Source organism: Octopus bimaculoides, chromosome 7 (assembly GCF_046866305.1).
Source record: "Octopus bimaculoides isolate indiv1 chromosome 7, ASM4686630v1, whole genome shotgun sequence".
NCBI lineage: Eukaryota > Metazoa > Mollusca > Cephalopoda > Octopoda > Octopodidae > Octopus > Octopus bimaculoides.
In genome coordinates, this window is record NC_142934.1 from 75,454,491 (window position 1) to 75,470,183 (window position 15,693).

General features: G+C 39.0%; 1 protein-coding gene across 3 annotated transcripts in view; it reads left to right on the plus strand.

The window, feature by feature from the left end:
• The window catches only part of LOC106867907 (troponin C), a 97,493-nt gene that overhangs the window by 64,714 nt on the left and 17,086 nt on the right, over window positions 1-15,693 (plus strand). For all 3 annotated transcript variants that reach the window (XR_016242664.1, XM_089355520.1, XM_089355521.1), the window contains exons 2-4: window positions 5,320-5,344; window positions 8,469-8,612; window positions 13,837-14,079. Coding sequence is in view for 2 of the 3 variants with exons in the window: in XM_089355520.1 (XP_089211646.1) it covers window positions 5,320-5,344; window positions 8,469-8,612; window positions 13,837-14,079 (412 nt within the window). In the remaining variant the exon portion in view is untranslated. The remainder of the gene's footprint in view (window positions 1-5,319; window positions 5,345-8,468; window positions 8,613-13,836; window positions 14,080-15,693) is intronic.

Genomic DNA, 15,693 nt, shown 5'->3' on the forward strand with positions numbered 1-15,693 from the left:
CTCACATTCACACACTTAATCCTTCAGTCTTTCTAAACCCCCTAAAAAAACTCGGCAAGTTGGGCCTCCTACCAGGACTTTCACGGTACGCTTAAAGCCAGTACCCACCTCGAAAATTATTTTACTGTGAGGAAGAGAATTTGAAAAGTTTAAATCAGTGGTTCTCAACTGGGGTCCATATGACCATTTTGCCTTGGAGGTGCATATAAGGTTTTGTTGTTAAAATTTATGTACAATAAATTGGTTCTTCTAGAATACAAAAAACATTTTAATGTTTTTAAGCAATTTGTAATAATATTGAATTTTTAAAAAAGTACAGTAAGACTTCTTATATATATTGAATGGCTATGGGGATCCAGCAGAATAAAATAGGAATCAAAGGAGATCCATAGGCAAAAAAATGGTTGAGAATCACTGGTTTAAAACAAAACCATTAGAAACCTCATTCTTGCAGCAAAAGCAAAATGTATAACATTGTCATTTTCTGTGCTGGAGTGCCAGTTTCCTTCATTGCTTTTAAACTTAAAATTGTCATCACTAAAATGTTTCCTTGGTGATCTCCCACCGACAACGATTTGTAGAGTCGTTGAACGTCGGTTTTGGTCCGAATTTCAGTGAGCTCGATTCTAAATCCAATGAGTCCAACGTTGCTTTTATCAACCCTCAGGGTTGATAAAATAATTCCCATTTCAGGATTTTTTTTTTGTTTTTTTTTGCTAAAATTGTAAAAGCTGGATGCAGATGTTTTGCAGTATTTGTTCTGGCTGTTTACGTTCTGAGTTAAAATTTTGCCATAGCCTAAATAGACGAAATGCTTAATTCATCGACCGCTTTTCCAACACTACCTGATATCTTGCGTGCATTGAGCGGAGTCCACCCAGTTGAAGTACTTGAAATAGGTTTCCGATTTGAGGATAACTTTCTCTCTCCCCACACCACTCACGGGTGTCCTGTAAAGTGTCATAGGCAACAATAGTAAAGACTACATCACGAAGACTGACCTTCTCCGTAGCCAGAAAATACTTTAGCTTCCAAAAATGGTTTGCATAATATAAAGGTAAAGATCAAATGCGACACACAGTGTAGTACTGCACCCACATTTCGGACAGTACAGTTAATGTGGACAAAAAATATCCTAGACCACATCTTCACCCCCAAAAGCTACCTATTGGCGTGAAATTGTTATCACATTCCAACTCCTGATTGACAACATTTCTCTCTACTCATCTACCTTTTTCTGTACCTTTTTCATTAGAAAGAAAAAGGATATAAACAATGTGGAGATGAGTAGCAAGGTACACTACCTATATATACATGCATACATTCATACATACATACATACGTATATATATATATATATATATATATATATATATATATATATATAAGCAATGTTAATTCTCTAAATGAAGTATTAACAGTAACTGCACGATAAAGTGTAGTATATTGCCACTTAAGTGTGGCTGACCCCTAGGGGTGGATGTTACTGTTGCTTTTAGCCCCAGGAGGACATCTCCTCCAGCTGGCTTATCGACACACGACTGTGTCCTGTTTGCCAAGGGAAGTTATCCCTCTCACCAACATCTGCAGCACGAACGTATCCGGATTTCAGGGTTATTTCCCTTCGTCGGCGTCCGACAGCTGCTGACCTTGGTGAGAGAGACAAAAACCTGGCAATCTTATATCTTCTTTTCCAGTGAAATTCTTCACTGATATCGAAAAGGTGAAAACAAGCAATGTTAATTCTCTAAATGAAGTATTAACAGTAACTGCACGATAAAGTGTAGTATATTGCCACTTAAGTGTGGCTGACCCCTAGGGGTGGATGTTACTGTTGCTTTTAGCCCCAGGAGGACATCTCCTCCAGCTGGCTTATCGACACACGACTGTGTCCTGTTTGCCAAGGGAAGTTATCCCTCTCACCAACATCTGCAGCACGAACGTATCCGGATTTCAGGGTTATTTCCCTTCGTCGGCGTCCGACAGCTGCTGACCTTGGTGAGAGAGACAAAAACCTGGCTATCTTATATCTTCTTTTCCAGTGAAATTCTTCACTGATATCGAAAAGGTGAAAACAAGCAATGTTAATTCTCTAAATGAAGTATTAACAGTAACTGCACGATAAAGTGTAGTATATTGCCACTTAAGTGTGGCTGACCCCTAGGGGTGGATGTTACTGTTGCTTTTAGCTCCAGGAGGACATCTCCTCCAGCTGGCTTATCGACACACGACTGTGTCCTGTTTGCCAAGGGAAGTTATCCCTCTCACCAACATCTGCAGCACGAACGTATCCGGATTTCAGGGTTATTTCCCTTCGTCGGCGTCCGACAGCTGCTGACCTTGGTGAGAGAGACAAAAACCTGGCAATCTTATATCTTCTTTTCCAGTGAAATTCTTCACTGATATCGAAAAGGTGAAAACAAGCAATGTTAATTCTCTAAATGAAGTATTAACAGTAACTGCACGATAAAGTGTAGTATATTGCCACTTAAGTGTGGTTGACCCCTAGGGGTGGATGTTACTGTTGCTTTTAGCCCCAGGAGGACATCTCCTCCAGCTGGCTTATCGACACACGACTGTGTCCTGTTTGCCAAGGGAAGTTATCCCTCTCACCAACATCTGCAGCACGAACGTATCCGGATTTCAGGGTTATTTCCCTTCGTCGGCGTCCGACAGCTGCTGACCTTGGTGAGAGAGACAAAAACCTGGCAATCTTATATCTTCTTTTCCAGTGAAATTCTTCACTGATATCGAAAAGGTGAAAACAAGCAATGTTAATTCTCTAAATGAAGTATTAACAGTAACTGCACGATAAAGTGTAGTATATATATATATATATGCATACATACATACATACATACATACATACATACATACATACATACATACATATATATATATATATATACATAATTAAGGGATCAGCAAATATTTGCTTCACCACATACCGAAGTTCAGAAATAGCAGCTAAAAAAGCTGAGATTCCAACAGATAGCATTACTTGCTGATCCCTTAATTATGTTTATAAATATATATGAACTTTTAAATAAGTTCTCCAGCGATAATGGTGCTTACATACCGAAGGGCTTGGTAAAAATTATTAATTGTTGATTTATTAATAAATTAATAAATTGATAAACCTTTACCCTTTTAATTTGTGTATATATATATATATATATATATATATATATATATATGGGGGGGGGGGAGAATTTACGAAAAAAACAACAGACGAAGACAGGTGGTGTAAACAACAAATGGATGTATTAGTTTAACGCTCGGGAATAGAGAAAGTCTTTGACGTTTCGACCTACGCTCTTCAACTGAAAGGAACACAGAAAGAAACAAGGAGAGAAACAAGGAAAAAACAAATATAAATGTAGTGGTCAGTGATCTATCATGGCGATAGATATATATAATTGTATAGAATACAATTATATTTAAGAGTATATAAACTACCATGCCTATATGCTAGAAGTAGATGCCAGATACGTCCAGCCACTATAAGTTTACACTTCATAATACAGAGGTTGAAATTACGCAGTGAAAAATTATAATGGCTGGGCGTATTTGGCGTATACTTCTAGCATATAGGCATGGTAGCTTCTGTGTCCTTAATTATAATTGTATTCTATAGAATTATATATCTCTATATATGAATTTTACCTGAAAGGTTATTTTTTTATATGATGGCCACTGATAAAATTCATTAATTTTAATGATTTTATCCTTTAATTATGTTTACACGCACACATACATACAAGTACATACATAGTAGTAATAATAATAATAATAATAATAATAATAATAATAATAATAATAATAATAATAATAATAATAATTATTATTATTATTATTATTATTATTATTATTATTTCTTTTATTGGCCACAAGGGCCCTAAATAATAATCCTTTCTACTAAAGCCACAAATTTTGGAGGAGGGGACTAGTCGATTACATCGACCCAGTGTTTCACAGGTACTTAATTTACCAGCCCTGAAAGGATGAAAAGCAAAGTCAAATAAGGATAACTTTATTCAGGTTTTAACCCTGAAGTTTACTCTATTAAGCTCATCCACAGGTATAGGCTATCAGACATACAATAATCCGGAGATTGCTTTGTCAAACATATGTCTGAAAATCTACAAATATCCTCAGAGTTTATACAAAACAGAAATTAGTTAATAGATTAGAAAATGTTGAAGTATATTTCACAAACGTAGTTCTAATCAAAAATGTAATGAAAAGAAGGGTAGGAATAACCAGAAAAAATATTTGGGGAGGAGTTAGTCATTTAATTCAACTTAACTGGTACTTTATTTTATCAACCCTGAAAGAAGTGAAGACAAAGTTAACCTGGGTGGAATTTGAATTCATAACGTGAAAAGCCAGAACTATCACAAGGCATTTTATCTGGTACTCTTATGGTTCTGCCAATTCATCATCTATTGTAAGGTTAATAATGGTTTCAAATTTTGGCACAAGGCCAAACTTTTAGAGGGAGATGGCAAGTCGATTACATCGACCTCAGTTCTAAAATGGTACTTACTGAAAGATAAAAGGCAACGTCGACGTCGGCGGAATTTGAACTCAGAATGTAAGGATTCTACCAGCTCGCCGCTTTCATTGATACTAATATCAATGAACAGTTTCAAACCTTAATATCTTTTAAAAAAACATCCTCCAATCATGCCATTTCAAGAAACTTTTCAGCACGAACTGCATAACAGTTAGTTACAGTTACATCCCTGACATGAAAAACATTATAGCGCTTAAGTCAATAATGTCACCTGAGGTAAGCTGCACACAACAAACACAAATACGTGTCCGCTCGATCAATCATGTACATTATACGTGTGTGTCTAGGGAGTAGGTAAGATGTATGTGCGTGTGTGTGCGCGCGCGTGTATTAGAAAGAATGTGTCAGCGTTTAGTTGGCTTCTAAGTATAAGGCCAACTGCAATAATTTCAGTCAACTGCATCGAACCTCACATTAATACTGACATTCAAAATTGCAAGCCTGAATTCTAATTCTAAGCCTTACTCCAACCCTTAACACCAAACCATAAGCCATAAACCTAAACCTGGCTACCTCTGCTGTGGTCTTCATTGGTTTGTAAATGTAACAATCGTTCAGATCTAAAGCCCTATTACCATTGTTAGTCACAACCCACCCACATGTTTGTAAAATAACGTTGAGATTTTTGTGTGCTTATTTAGATTTCTTGTATTTGATGAAGGCTTGAGCTGATTATACATGTTCCAACCTTTGTATATCTTGCGAGATATCTAACGAGATGTTATTTTTATATTTTGCAGGGAGTCACAGATAAACAAGTAAACGGTAAGGCTTTTTATTGTACAATTTATTATACCACTTCTATTTGTTCTCTTCTTTTTTTTTATTAGAAAACGAATCCTCCTTATATCTCCAATATGATAATAAATAAAGGAACCTTTTTCAATACTCTTTCGGTAACTATTTTACAAAGAATGAAAAACGACGATAACCGCAGGTGTAACTTTACAGTGAATTAATAAATGCATTTCATAAAAGAAAACATATTTACTCTTGATATCATTTGACAGGCTATCTACAGACTTCCTACCGGATTTATCTGTTGGGAAAACACAATTTATTTCTCTTTGATGTTTCTGTATCTTGTTTACTCCCTTTTTAATGCCGGTACTGAGATCCTGAGTCCTTATACGTTTACGTTTAATTTTGTGGATGTAACCAGAGAAAGTTGAAAGACGTTAGGACCTAGCTAAGCTGGATTTTGCTTCCAAATCAGCGTCAGTGTAAAGTGGCATGCTCTCTTCTTGAGGGGTATGCTGGTAGGGCAAAGTTTGCGCCAAAATCCAAATTAATTAAATTATTTTGAAATCTGAAAGAAACCTAGTTTACTAAGAGCAAACAATATTATGTACAGCGTTGACGAAGGATTATGTCCTCCGTTTTACTGAATGTAAAGAAATTCTACCAACTGTAGATATCCGAATATCTTTGGTTTCCAAAGCTGTTCCTTCTTGAAATATAGATATTTAGTACAAAATTTGAATAAAGAAACTTTTATGCATAAAAGTGATTAACTTACTATTGTAAGGTGTCACCTTCAGTTACTATTGTTGATTTTAGAAAATCTATATCAGCACGAGATTCCTACATGATGCCACCCACATCTATTATCACTTAAGGCGGCAAACTGCCAGAATTGTTAGGACGCCGGTTAAAATACTTAGTGGTCTTCCTTCCGGTTTTGTCCAAATGCTGCCGAGATCATCTTTACTTTTCATCCTTTCGGGGTCGATGAAATAAATACCAGTTAAATACTGTGGGTCAATGTGATCGACTGCCCCCTCCCTTCAAAGTTGCTGGTCTTATTTCCAAGATCAGAAAGAATTATTTCTTACTTATTGTCAAATTTATACTAACACAGCGTTTCTGTTAGATATCATTACTCATGGTGTATTTCCTTTCTTGATAATGAAATCAGTATCAAGGCTAAAGTATCAACTACAGTTGTCATATTTCGTTTTTCTCAATTCTGTCGTCACACAAGATTCCCGCAAGGAATTGCATGCAGTTATGAAAAGCTTAACAAAGGCTTCAAGAATAGGCGAACGTGGGAACCACTAAGTGGTCACATCCTATCACCATAAAAAAGGAAGAATACATTTGATAACTTAGTCGTAATTAATCCCCAAATAATGCGAATCTGAATATACTGTCTGAAAAATTGAAAGGCTGATGAGGGTTGATGGAAGCTAGTCTACTTCAATAACACTGACTCGGGGTTTAAACATCAACAAGGCTCTAAAAGAGAAATAATTTCTAATATATTTGTCGAATATATTCGTTGGATTAAGATATTTTATCGTGAAATTTCCACTAAAAATACCATTTTTTCATTCTTCTAGCCACAGAGCTATGGTTATGTTGTGTATGTGTGTGTGTGTGTGAGGGAGGAAGAGAGAAAGAGAGAGAGAGCCTGTGTATATGTTTGAATGTATTTGAATACATGCACATACATATATATATATACATGAAATGTAAATCATACGTGAGATGCATTGCATAATACTCCTCACATCTAAAATACTGTTTCATAATCAACAACACTTCTCAAAGACTCTGCACTCAGGCTGGTTACACATTTTATCGCAGCAAAAAATCTATAGAATAACCAGGATTCATGCTGTAATCTGGATCAATTCAAGTGACTACTATCTTCACCATGTAGATTTTTCTATTCTGTGCTTTCAACAAATCAATCAATATTTTAGCCAATTTTAAGGTGGCGAACTGGCAGAATCGTTAGCACGCCGAGTGAAATGCTTAGCAGCGTTTTGTCCGTCCTTACGCTCTGAGTTCAAATTCCACCGAGGTCGACTATTTCTTTCATCCCTTCGGGATCGATAAAACAAATACCAGTTGAACATTGGATTGATGTAATCGTCTTATCCTCTTCCTTGAAATTTCTGGCCTTGTGCCAAAATTTGAAACAAATATTTTTAGCATATTTAGACTGGCAATAATGTAAGGATTCTACCAAGTTCAAACAAATTCGTGAAGATATTGAGGTACCCATCTACAGTATTATATTCATATTCGGTTTTATCAGCCGTGTTATAACTGGCCTCACAACACTCAGTTCCGTGTATCAAACTATAAAACTACTCTAGTAAGAGAGATAATGTTTCTTAGTGAATAAATATATCGCCCAATATAAATATTTTTCAGAACATATTTCGGAATGCATCACGTATGCTACAGAGATACTTCTTATATGGAAATGCTACAAATGATATGAAGGAACCACATATGATACAAAAGTGCTACATATGATATAGAGGTGTTAAATATAATGTAGGGATACTGCATGTGATATGGAGGTACTATATAAATGGCGATACTTCGTATATGTTGTATCGATAGTTAGCATGAACTGTAATAGTGGCTGGATTTGAAAAATGTTTAACTATCTAGTGTGAACATCCACGTCTGATTCGTCCTTTTTCTTTTTCTTTTCTCTTTTACTTGGTACAAGGAAATATGTTACTAAGCATTCCAAAATTATGGAAGTGAGGGCTAAATTTGAACCCAGAAACTTTGTTGTAAATTTCATTACTGTTATCTAAACCAACATTTTCTTTAGATTAAAAAAAAACCCAGCATAATATATAACACACACAACAAAAAACAAATATATAAGAGTAAGGACAACGCAAAGTGAAAGATTGCGTGTGTGTGTGCGCGCGCGTTTGTGCGTACGTGTGTGTATGTAAGTGTATGTGTATGTGTGTATGTGTGTATGTGCATGCGTGAGTGTGCGTGCGTATGTGTGTACATGTAAGAGAGATCAGGAGCAAATAGTTGCAAAATAACCCCAAAACGTATGACATGCTATCATACGCCATCATTCTAGAACGTTCTGTCATGTTCTTTAAACTTTACCCCGTTTTAGATGCCCAACAAGCTTTCAACTTGTTTGACAAGAAGGGAGACGGCGCGGTACCCACTAAAGAGTTGAATAATGTGTTTAAAAGTCTCGCCCTGCATGTTGCTGACCACAAACTGCAGTTGTGGGTTGATGAAATGGATGAGGAAGGTAAGTATGTGAGACACATCTTTGTCGTCGTCTGTACCTGCAGCTCTACATCATGTGTTATCATATTTACGTCTGATGTTTTCATGGAGGTTCTTGTGGCCTCTGTATGTGTGTATGTTTGTGTGTATATGTGTATGTGGGGTTATGAGTTTAATGTGAGATACACAACGGCACAACAGCTATACTATAAATCCATAGCAAAGACCAGAACGCTGATCAAATTTTGACGCTGACCAAAATAATACGTAGACACTGTTTTGAGATGGAATATTACAGGGAACTATTGTTGATCTCTTCACACCCATAGCAGAATCTGAATCTAGTACTGCCAAATGAAACATTGTTTCGTTCACACAGTAGTGGGATGCGTGCGGGCAAAGCTATTAGTTACAGCAAGGTCAAATCAGCCTGAAGCAGCTGAGTTCTTAGTTATTGAAAGTGAGAATACAGCACTATAACACACTATAGTGCTTCATATGACAGCACAGAAATTATTTAGTTTATAGTTTAATGCTATGTGAGACTGACATAACAGAGTGCGTACCTCGGAGACATGGGAGTCTCTCCAGGTCGATCAGCCACTTCTCCGTAACGAGAGGTTACAGTTCCCTTACTACTGACATGTGATAAGAATGCCGTAGGAAAGATTCGCAAGACAGATTCTACAAGCTGATCCGGCAACCAAGTGACCTTAGAATAGACCAAGAACAAGATAGTTGGATAATATTCATTGCCACAGTTTGTCAGGCCTAGAAATCCACCCGGAAAGTCAAATGACGGCTACTTCTGGTAGGACCCTATGGAGGCGGTGCCTGAGGATTCTACCTCCACGACCTTCCTCAGGAATAGTGAGCGAAGAGTATTGGAGGATAACTATATCAGTATTATATGGTAGTACACACACACACACACACACACACACACACACACACACACACACACACAATCACTCACAAAAAATTTGTTAAACTATCATAATCAACTCTGCATGGCTGAATGGTTAGGAAGTTCGCTCCACCAGATCCCAGGTTCGATCTTGCTACTTGAATCTCGAACTATGAATTTTGCCATAGTTTCCGGTCGACGCAAGCCTTGTGAATGAAATTAATTTGATGGAAATAGTTTGTGAGCCCGGAACATGCACAGCACAGTATTTTCCGGCATACAAATCGACAGCGTAGTTTAATAGTATAAATATTCAAACGTCTCTAGTGTTTCCAAATTCTGTTACGTTTCACGTGGTATTTTCGGTCCTCTAAAACCATCTTGGTACATAAGCCAACCAACGTTTCTTTCGGCTGTAAATTTTAGGCTGAAAATTTCGAATTGTATGCCGGGAAATACGGTGGTGCACCTGTCATTGGAAGGGCCAGTGTTGTCAACTATTGTGGTACACAAATACTTCCTCCCAACTACTTTAAGGAAACACGTATCTTTGGGACACTTAGTCACTAACGCCTATATTCAAGCAGGCTGTGGTTCAGTTGATCGATCTATTGAGTATTCATAGTCAATTCTATGAAAGAACTATAAGATAAAGGAAGCTTTTTCGTCCAAGGAAGCATTACAAGTGCATGAAAATCTGTAGCGGGGTGCATCTGTGCTGTTATCAGTTTTCGTCATAAAAATATGAACACGGCTTCCTGGATCAGTGTCAGCCTGAAGCTAAGCAACGTCACCATCTATCTATCTATCTATCTATCTATCTATCTATCTATCTATCTATCTGTCTGTCTGTCTGTCTGTCTGTCTGTCTGTCTGTCTGTCTGTCTGTCTGTCTGCCTGTCTGCCTGAATGTCTGTCTGTCTGTTTATTTATCTGTCTGTCTGTCTATCTATCTATCTATCTATCTATCTATCTATCTATCTATCTATCTATCTATCTATCTATCTATCTATCTATCTATCTATCTATCGTGTACGCTAGACTTAGATAAGACACATAGGCAAGGCCCCGGTTACTGGAAACTAAACGCGTCTTTCCCGTCGAGACAGGTTTTCAGAGACCGGATTAGCACGTTAGTAAAGAGGGCTTTGACGGGAGCCATCATCAATAACAAATGGTGATTTGCCCTCAAGAGAGCAATAAAAGCAAAAGCGGTTAGGTATAGCAAAGCACTAGCCATAGACAGAAACAGAGTAGAGAGTGAGCTAGTTAAGAAGCTAGAAGAGGCAATTAGAAGTGGCATCGCATCCGACGTTTTGGCGGCGAGGTTGGCCCTAGAAGTGAGGGACGCGATGGCGGGATGCTCGAGGAACAAATCTCCGGGTTTGGATGGTCTGCCCTACGAGCTTTACAACTGTATGCCAGACTTGTTTGGAGACGTCTTGGTGGCGGTGTACTGCAACTGGCAGCAAAACGGGAGCATTCTCGGTTTTGTGAGCCGAGGAGCCGTAACGCTGCTGAAGAAAGATTCAAACAAGGGGGACGTCATAGATAACTTTAGGCCCATCACTCTGTTCAATGCAGACCTGAAAATTTTGGCCAAGGTGTTAGCCAAGCGGTTGGCGCTTGTCATCGAGAAACTGATCGGCAAGGCGCAAACGTGCGCCGTGCCGGGCAGGAGCATCCATGACAACCTCCATCTGATGCGCTACATCATAGAGCGGGTAGTTAAGGAACCTGGCATGGGTGGGGCTCTGATCAATTTAGATCAATCGAAAGTTTTCGATAGGGTAGACCATCAATACTTGGAGGCTGTCCTCAAAGCGGCCGGCTTCGGTCCCATTTTTCCGCGGCTGGATGGCTGCCTGTTACAGAGGCATCCGTTCGATAGTTCGCGTCAATGGGCATCTATCAAGACCCTTCGACATTGCACGTTCGGTTCGTCAGGGATGCCCCCTCTCGTCGCTTCTGTACGTGTTGACTCTCGAGCCACTACTGCGGAAGCTGGCGACGCTGAGGGGCATCCCGCGAGAGTTGGGATGCGGGACGAGCGTGTCGGCATACGCGGACGACGTCACCGTCATAGTGTCTAGCCAAAAGCACATCGAGCTTGTCGGCGAGACACTGAGAGACTACGAAGCGGTAACGGGAGCGAAAATCAACCGGGATAAGTCAGTGGGTTTGCGGCTCGGCACCTGGAGAAGCAAGCCCATGCCGTCAAGCAGCGCCTCTGTCGTGGGACGTTGGACTGACGGTCCGGTTGAGTTGCTCGGAGTCTGGTTTGGTCCAGACCTCCAAACGGAGAAGAACTGGAACGAGATAACGAGAAGGGTGGCCACTCTAGCCCGGCAATGGGCCGAGAGGAAGCTTTCCCTAAAAGGTCGGGCGGAGGTGGCGAACACGTACATCGCGTCCGTCATCTACTACCGCCTAACCGTCGTTCCTTGTCCCGACCCTACCATCACCAAGCTGGAGCGCATCCTCTTCCGCTTCTTGTGGAAAGGAAGCGTTCCGATGGTTAGGCGATCCGTTTGCTGCCAACACCCGTTAAAAGGAGGACTGGGCATGCCGTGGTTGATGATGCGCAGACACGCGCTGAGACTGCGACATCTCCGGCTCTACGTAGACAACGGTGAACAGGTGTGGTCGCCGTTTGTGCGGCGCGCTTTCCCGCAGCTCGTCTCCATGACCGAACTGCAGTCGTGGATCAAGAAGAGGCCGAAGAAGGGCGAATGGCACCGCGAGTGTCGCGTTGCTCTCCGGCAACTCCAACACCCCGGGTCAATCTTCAGCGACTGCATCACAACTAACGCATTCTATAGTGGATTAGTGGAGGGAAGGTACGACGACGATCTCGGGGCGAACCTGGGCGTCGACGAGGAATACCTGACCCGCCTGTTTAAGACGACCTTCGGGCCGGGACCTATGGACAACTTCCAGAGATCCCTGGCTTGGCAGTGCTATCGAGAAGCTCTACCCGTTCGGGATAAGCTCTACAGGCATGGCTCGAGAAACACGGGGCCGACCTGTCCGAGATGCGGGCAGAGCGACGAAACCGTTCTGCACGCACTCGTACAGTGTCCCACCATTTCCGAGCTGTGGGCTTACGTCGAACAACTGCTATCGCGTGTGGGACGAGTCGGTCTATCAGCTGAGTCTATCGTGAATATTGTCGCACCTCCTTCTTTTAAACGGGAAGGAAGAGCTATTTTCATCGTACTTGTGGCTATGGCGAAAGAATGTGTATGGTGGACGCGTCTGAAAGGTCTAGAGACAAAGACTTTCCTCTCTGGGCAATCTCTCATCAACTTCTTCAAGTATCATCTGAAGAGGAAGGTGAGAGTAGAAAGGGATGTCTTGTCTAGTGAATGCTTCAAAAAAGATGGGTGAATGTAGCAAGGATGGCACGTGTGAACGACGGAGCCATCTTGAGCATAACACTATAAAGGAGTAAAAAAAATCCAGACAAAAAACAAAAAGGCAAAAGAGAGTCACTTACTGTTATAGTTTCTGCAATGACAATATTGACCAAGGTTACCGTGGTCTTTTCCGTAGGCTTTTCTTTCCACGGCTAAACCTAAACTGTCTTCCCCTCTTTTTACACGAGAACATTACTGTGATACACTATCCCTATTGATCGCTTTTTTTTCTCTCTCTCGGTCCCTTTTGATCGAACTCCCCCCTTTTTTCCTTCCTACGATCCCTTTTGATCGACATCCACCCCTACTTTTTTTCCTTCCCCCGCCCAAAAAGAAAAGCTCTACATTGTATTTGTCCCATCTTTGTTGAGCCCTGTGTGGCTAATAAAAGAAATGTATCTATCTATCTATCTATCTATCTATCTATCTATCTATCTATCTATCTATCTATTTATCTATCTATCTATCTATCTATCTATCTATCTATTTACTCTCTCTCTTTCTCTCTGTCCTCTTTCTCTCCCTCTTTTCTATCTCTCTCTCTGAATCTCTCTCTCTCTCTCTCTCTCTCTCTCTCTCTCTCTCTCTCTGAGTCTCTCTATTTCTTTATTTCTCTCTCAATCTATTTATCTGTCTCTCTATGTATATGTGTCTATCTCTATCTCTCTGTATATCTATCTAACTGTCTTTTTCATCTGTCTAATACATTATTTTTACGTAGTTCCAACGAATAAATCTTTGATCGTTGTATCTATATCTGTCCATCTATCTATCTATCTATCTATCTATCTATCTATCTATCTATCTATCTATCTATCTATCTATCTATCTATCTTGCTAGCTTGTTAGCTATCTGTGTGTGTGTGTGTGTGTGTCTGTCTGTCTGTCTATGTCTATCTCTTTATGTCTGTTTTTCATAGCAACTGGTTTTATCGGTTGGGAAAAATTCTGCACCCTGTTCAAGCGAAAAGTGCAGGAAGATGAAGACGAACGTGAAGTGCGGGAGGCATTCCGTGTGCTGGACAAGAATAACCAAGGAGTGATTGATGTTGAGGACCTGCGCTGGATCTTGAAATCTCTAGGGGATGATTTGAATGATGAAGAAATCCAGGACATGATTAATGAAACAGACACAGACGGCAGTGGTACTGTAGATTATGAAGGTATGGTATATGGTATATATATATGAAATATACATAAGTATACATATTAATATACATACATACATACATACATACACACACACACACACACACACACACACATATATATATATATATATATATATATATATATATATATATATATATATATATCAAGGGTACAAAATAGTACCTGCATTGCTAGACGCAAGAGTCAAAAGAAGCAAGAGTCAAAAAAGCCCTAACTCAAGCTGAGGAAACTTATTGAGTTACTGCTTTTTGTGGTTTTTGAGTCGTGTTTGATTCTTGTTTCTAGCAATGCAGGTACTATTTTGTACCCTCGTTTATAAATTAGTTTTTAGGTTGGAATTGTTAACGGGCCACCTATATTGTAATATACAATAATATATATATATGTATATATATATATATATATATATATATTTGAAAAAGGAAAAGAATGACTTCACTGGTAGTTCTAATCAATTTAATTTTTTAATAATATAATTTTACAGACGAAACCGTAAAATTATATCGTTAAAAAATTAAATTGATTAGAATTACCAGTGAAGTCACTTTTTTCTTTTTTCCAAATATATCTAACTGTACCAAGAATTTCACACATTTTCCAATACACACACACACACACAAACACACATACATACATATATACATACATACATACATACATACATACACACACACATACATACACACACACACACACACACACATACACACATACACACACACTTCCATATTACCTGTCAAAAAAGACGGGGTTTATTTTTGTTTCCTTTTCAGTAATTCCTAATCTTTCTGCTTCCAAGTGTTGCTATATTTTCTTCTTGTGACTAATTTTGTATTCTTTCAGATATCATCTTTATTCTTTTGATTTTTGAGTTTTTCTTCTGTTTCTTCTTGTGTTTCTTGCTGTCATTTAGCATTTCTTTTCTCCAATTCATATTAAGCATTGCTTTTTGTGATGATCTTCGTCTTCTTTTTACAGTCCGAATCAGGGAATTTTTCTTGTCAGTGAAAATTTCATCGTCTCTTAGACGTTGAATGAATGTTTTGTATACGAGAACCCGTTTTCTCGCTTTTCCCTCCTAACGCTTTCTCAGCTTTATAGTCTATTTTAGTCGTTATTTCTTATTAATTTTCCTCTTTATAAATATAGTTGACTTCCTTTTATCTTTAAGTCAAAATCTGCATCCATGTCTTTCTTCTCTTCTCTTCCTTTCCCAATCTCTTCTGCCACACACATTTCTATATCATACACGTGTCCCTCTCTCTCTCCTTGAGTCTCCATCTTCCCCTTTTACATAAATATATGTGTGCATATGTGTTTCTGTATAACTGTCACTTTAATTATTCACTCACCCGCCATACTTTTGCTATTTTATCACATTGTCTTTTGAATAACCTCTCTGTAGTAAAACCTATCTTTCTCCTTTCCACTGCTCTTCTCATACTTGCACTATACCTTCTTTTCTTACATGTTCATGCAAATCCTCCGTCTGTTTTACTCACTTGTTGCCCTACTTTTCCATCTTTGTCTCTTTGTCTCTTTGTCTCTCCCTTCATCCAATCACTCATTCTCCCGTCTTTCTATTTATTTATCTGTTCTCATCA